At 71.1% G+C, this 4,052-nt stretch overlaps 2 protein-coding genes across 2 annotated transcripts in view; both read left to right on the top strand.

The window, feature by feature from the left end:
- Positions 1-4,052, top strand: part of DHX38 (DEAH-box helicase 38) — a 36,895-nt gene that overhangs the window by 13,499 nt on the left and 19,344 nt on the right. The gene's annotated exons all lie outside the window — the stretch shown is intronic.
- The window catches only part of DHODH (dihydroorotate dehydrogenase (quinone)), a 4,862-nt gene continuing 3,973 nt past the window's right edge, over positions 3,164-4,052 (top strand). Inside the window, exon 1 of the mRNA XM_019535402.1 lies at positions 3,164-3,196. Coding sequence (XP_019390947.1) covers positions 3,164-3,196 — 33 coding nt within the window. The remainder of the gene's footprint in view (positions 3,197-4,052) is intronic.

Genomic DNA, 4,052 nt, shown 5'->3' with positions numbered 1-4,052 from the left:
CCTGTCGGGCGTCGGCGCGGTCGCTCCGCCAGGCCCAGAGGCCGGCCAGGCCGAAGGCCAGCAGCAGGCTGCCCAGCAGCGCCGCCCCCACGGGGTTGCCGGGCACGCGGGCGAGCAGCTGCCCCGCGTCCTGCAGGCGCACGGTGCGGGGCACGACCAGGAAGGAGCTGCCGAAGAAGCTGAGGTGGTTGCACAGGCACCGGGTGCTGCCCGCGTCGCTGCCGGGCCCCACCTGCGAGACGGGCTGTCAGTGCCTCCTGCTGTGCCCGCGGCCCGGCGCCCCCCGCTCCGCTCACCCGGCAGCCGCCCGCGGCCCAGGCCCGCCGGCGCTGGTCCCAGAAGTAGCAGCGCGTGGTGGCCGTGGTGACCGAGACCCCCACGGGCCCCTGCTCCGGGCTCCGCGCCACGACGGCCATGAGGTGGTAGCGCCCGGGGCCGGGCCACAGCCTCTCCGGCGGCAGCGCCCAGGTGTAGGCGTCTCCTGGGCACAGGGAGAGGCGCGTCGCACGGGGCTGCCAGGCCAGACCAGGCGGCACAGAGCCGGGCAGGACGGGGCCTACCGCGGGGCGGGCTGCGGCGCCCGGGCAGCGTGGTGCTGGACAGGAAGTGGGTGCGGTTGGGCGGGTGGCCGAAGCCCAGGTAGAGGTCAACGGGCAGGGGGGCATCGGGCTGCACGTGCACAAGCAGGGCGTCCTCTGCCGACGTGAGGTTCAGCTCCACGTGGAAGTGCTGGGCGCTGAGGTTGAGGCACGTGGGGACCGGCGCCGCGGCCTCATCCCGCCACAGGCCGACCTGCAGGGGCGAGTGGAGGCCAGGGCTGGGGAAGGCCGGCAGCCTGCTGCTCGGCGGGCACTGGGGGCCCAGGGCCGGGGATGGGCCCCTCCAGGCAGTGCCCCCCGGGCCGCACCTCAATCTCCTCCCGCAGGCTGTGCATGTCCAGGGCACCATGGGCCGAGGTGAGGGAAACGCCGCCCACGCTGCTGATCTCTGTCCCATCCAGGTGTTTGAAGGGGTTGAGAGCCACGACCGTGAGCTGCAGGCAGAGACACCCTGAGCTGCCCGCTCCAGGGGCAGCTGGCAGCACCAAGCCTGCAGCCGGGCTTGGGCTGGGCTCCGGGCCCAGCCGCTCTGGGGCTTGCAGCTCACGCTGAGCTCCGCGCGTGCCCCAGCGCTGCAGCTCGGTCTGGGGAGAGCGATAGTCTGGGGCACCGTGTGCCAGTCCACCTGGAGCTGCACGTCGAGGTGTGCAGGCAGGAACGTGGCCAGCACCGAGGCAGTCGGGAAGGTCACGTCCAGCGGGCATGGCTGGGCCAGGCGGTGTGAACTTAGGGGCAGGCAAGTGATGCCACAGCTGCAAGGGAGGGACCAGGTCCATGCATGGCACTGGACCTCACCCCTTGCCAGCCGTCCATGCTCCACTGCAGCACCCCCGGTACCTGCTGAGCTGTGTTGCCACAGTGGGCGTGCTCACAGTCACAGGGGTCCCTGTGTTGTGGCTGTGCCACAGCATCATCTGCACAAGGGGCAGCGCAGCCAGGGTGTCCTCCAGGGCCTGCAGCACGTGGCACCAAGAAGAGTGGTCACTGGCACTCCCACAGGCAGCATCGGGCCAGTCCTCCCATCGTCAGGAGGTGAGAGGGAGAGCCCCAGCAGGGGCAGTGGGGCCAGGCACTGCCAGAGGCTGGGCTGGAGGGTGTTCGCCCAGTCTGATGCCCCCTGTCCCAGCCCCTGGGACCTACCTGCTGCAAGGCTGAGCCAGGGGTGCCTGTGGTGGAGTCCAGCGCCATCAGGATGTTGCTGAAAGCCTGGAAGAGGGCGGTGGCAGCCGCGGTGGCGGTGGTGGCGGCCGGGTGGCTGCTGTTGCAGGGTCCAGGAGTCTGCAGCAGCTGTGAGCTCAGGTGCAGGAGTGACGCGCCCGCCTCTCTCTGGGGACATGGAGGTGGGTGGGTGGGGGGGAGCTCGGGCAGGCAGGGCCCTGGAGCAGGCACCCCGCCCCAGCCCCGCTGTACCTGTGCCACCGGGGACAGCAGCGGTGGTGCCTCTGTCAGGCGCTGGAGGATGTGGCAGGCTTGCTGCAGCTCTGGGAGGCAGCGGATGCCACGGACAGCCCGGCCAAAGCCCAGCACCGCATCCTCCACGGCCTGCAGGGCCCGAGTACGTGGCTGGTCAGCCGGTCCTTGGGCCTGGGAGCAGCAGGGCTGGAGGCCCCCACCACCCCAGCTCCAGAGACCTGGCCAGGGAGAGCATGTGGGCTGCCAGCCCCTACCTGTGCTGCCAGCCCTGCTGGGAGGCTCTGGAGCAGAGCCCGAGGACTGAGCGTGAACCGGCCCAGGACGGAGGCGGCGGGGGGGGCAGGCGACCCTGGTGTGGCTGACGGCACGGCCTGTCCTGGCCATGATGAGGCGGGCACTTTGGGGGTGGGCTGCACGGTGAAGTGTGTCATGGGTGGGGGAGTGAGGCGGGGCCTGGGAGGTGTGAGGTGGTGGGGGGTGGGCCCCTGGGGCACATCATTGCCATCCTCCTTATCACCGTCCTTGTTATCGTCACGGCCGTCACCCTTGTCAGCACTGTCATCATCCGCCCTAGCTGCGTCCGTGTCCCTGCGCCACGGGCGGTGCCCTGTGGGGGGAAGCAGCTGGGGAGCAAGAGACGACCCTCGCTCCCAGTCACTCCCCGCAGCTGCTGTCCTTCCCTCCGGGAGGTTGGGGCTGGACTCCACCGAGGAAGGCAGCTGGCTCAGTCCAGCCCCTGCGCTGGCACTGCATAGCCTGGCTGCCCCAGGGCTGCTGTCTTGGCACCACAGCCAGGACAGGCCAGCTGGCATGACGCAGGCCATGCACTGGCCCCCGAGCAGGTGGGTCCCTACCTGAGGGGGCTCTGCTGTGGTTCATCCCGGCTTGGCGCACGTCACTCAGGCCCCTGTCTGGGGAGAGCACAATGCGGGGACCAGCGTGTCCCACAGGGCCCCAGAGCCCTGCAGGGGATTGCTCGTAAGTGCCAAGTCCTATGGCCCCGGGCTGGGGCGGTGGCGTCAGCTACTCTGTCTGGCCCGGGTGGGAAGCAGGGCTTGGCCCCACGCAGTGGGGGCAGGAGCCAGAGCCCCCTTCCCTGTTGCCTGAGGTGCTGTGCCCCACGTGCCCGGGCCTGGAGCAGCCTGTGCGCCATGCGGCCCTGCTCCCCCGTGGCCCTGAGCACGGTGGTCCTGCAGCCACAGCCCTGCGCAGGGGCAGCCGCAGCCGCAGCCGCAGCCGCAGCCGCAGCCTAGGCCGGCACTCACCGAAACGGCAGATGAAGCGCAGCTCCTGCGTGCATGAGCCTCTCCCAGCACGGACGGCGCCTGAGGCCCAGACAAGGTAGCTGCAGCTGGTGGGTGGGGGCCGCGTGGCTCCCCTCTCAGTGGAGGAGATGCCGTGTGTTGCGCTGCTGCGGCCTGGGCCTGGGCAAGGTGGCGGAGGGAGGCACGAGGAAGGCCCAGAGCTCCGGCTCCTGCCCCCGAGCCCCTTGCCTGGCTCGGTCAGGCTGATCCACCACCTCTGCCCCTTCCCATGGCGGCTGCGCATGGGGGGCCACGCAGCGAGGTGCGAGGGGTGCGCTAGGTGCCCGCCGCCAGCCTGGCACCAGCCCCGTGCTTCCCAGAAGCTGAGCTGCAGCCTGACGAACTCATAGCAGCTGTTACCCAGGCACCGCCGTGGCTGGGGGGGGCTCAGGGTGGTGCCTGCGCAGGCAACGCTCGCCCCCAGCCAGAGCCAGAGCCAGAGCCAGAGCCAGAGCCAGAGCCAGAGCCGTGTCTGCATCCCGGTGCGCAGCCCCACGGCCCGTGGCCGGCTCCTGCTGGCCCTCCTTTTATGCCCAGCGGGGCCTTTGTCTACGGCAGCAGGTGCTGGATGATCTGATCTGCCGCAAACAAAGCCCCGGCAGCGCAGGCAGCTGCAGCCCGGGGGGCCTGCGCGGGCGCAGTGTTTACGCAGCGGCCGGCACGGGACCGCCCGCCGCCCGGGATGTGCAGCCGCGGCCCGTCCCCGCGCGTCAGGCAGCCCCGGACCTGGGTCCTG

The sequence above is a fragment of the Crocodylus porosus genome, unplaced genomic scaffold, assembly GCF_001723895.1.
Source record: "Crocodylus porosus isolate Cpor-Errol unplaced genomic scaffold, CroPor_comp1, whole genome shotgun sequence".
Classification (NCBI taxonomy): domain Eukaryota; kingdom Metazoa; phylum Chordata; order Crocodylia; family Crocodylidae; genus Crocodylus; species Crocodylus porosus.
The sequence above is the reverse complement of the archived record's forward strand: the minus strand, read 5'-3'. Positions and strand labels throughout refer to the sequence as shown.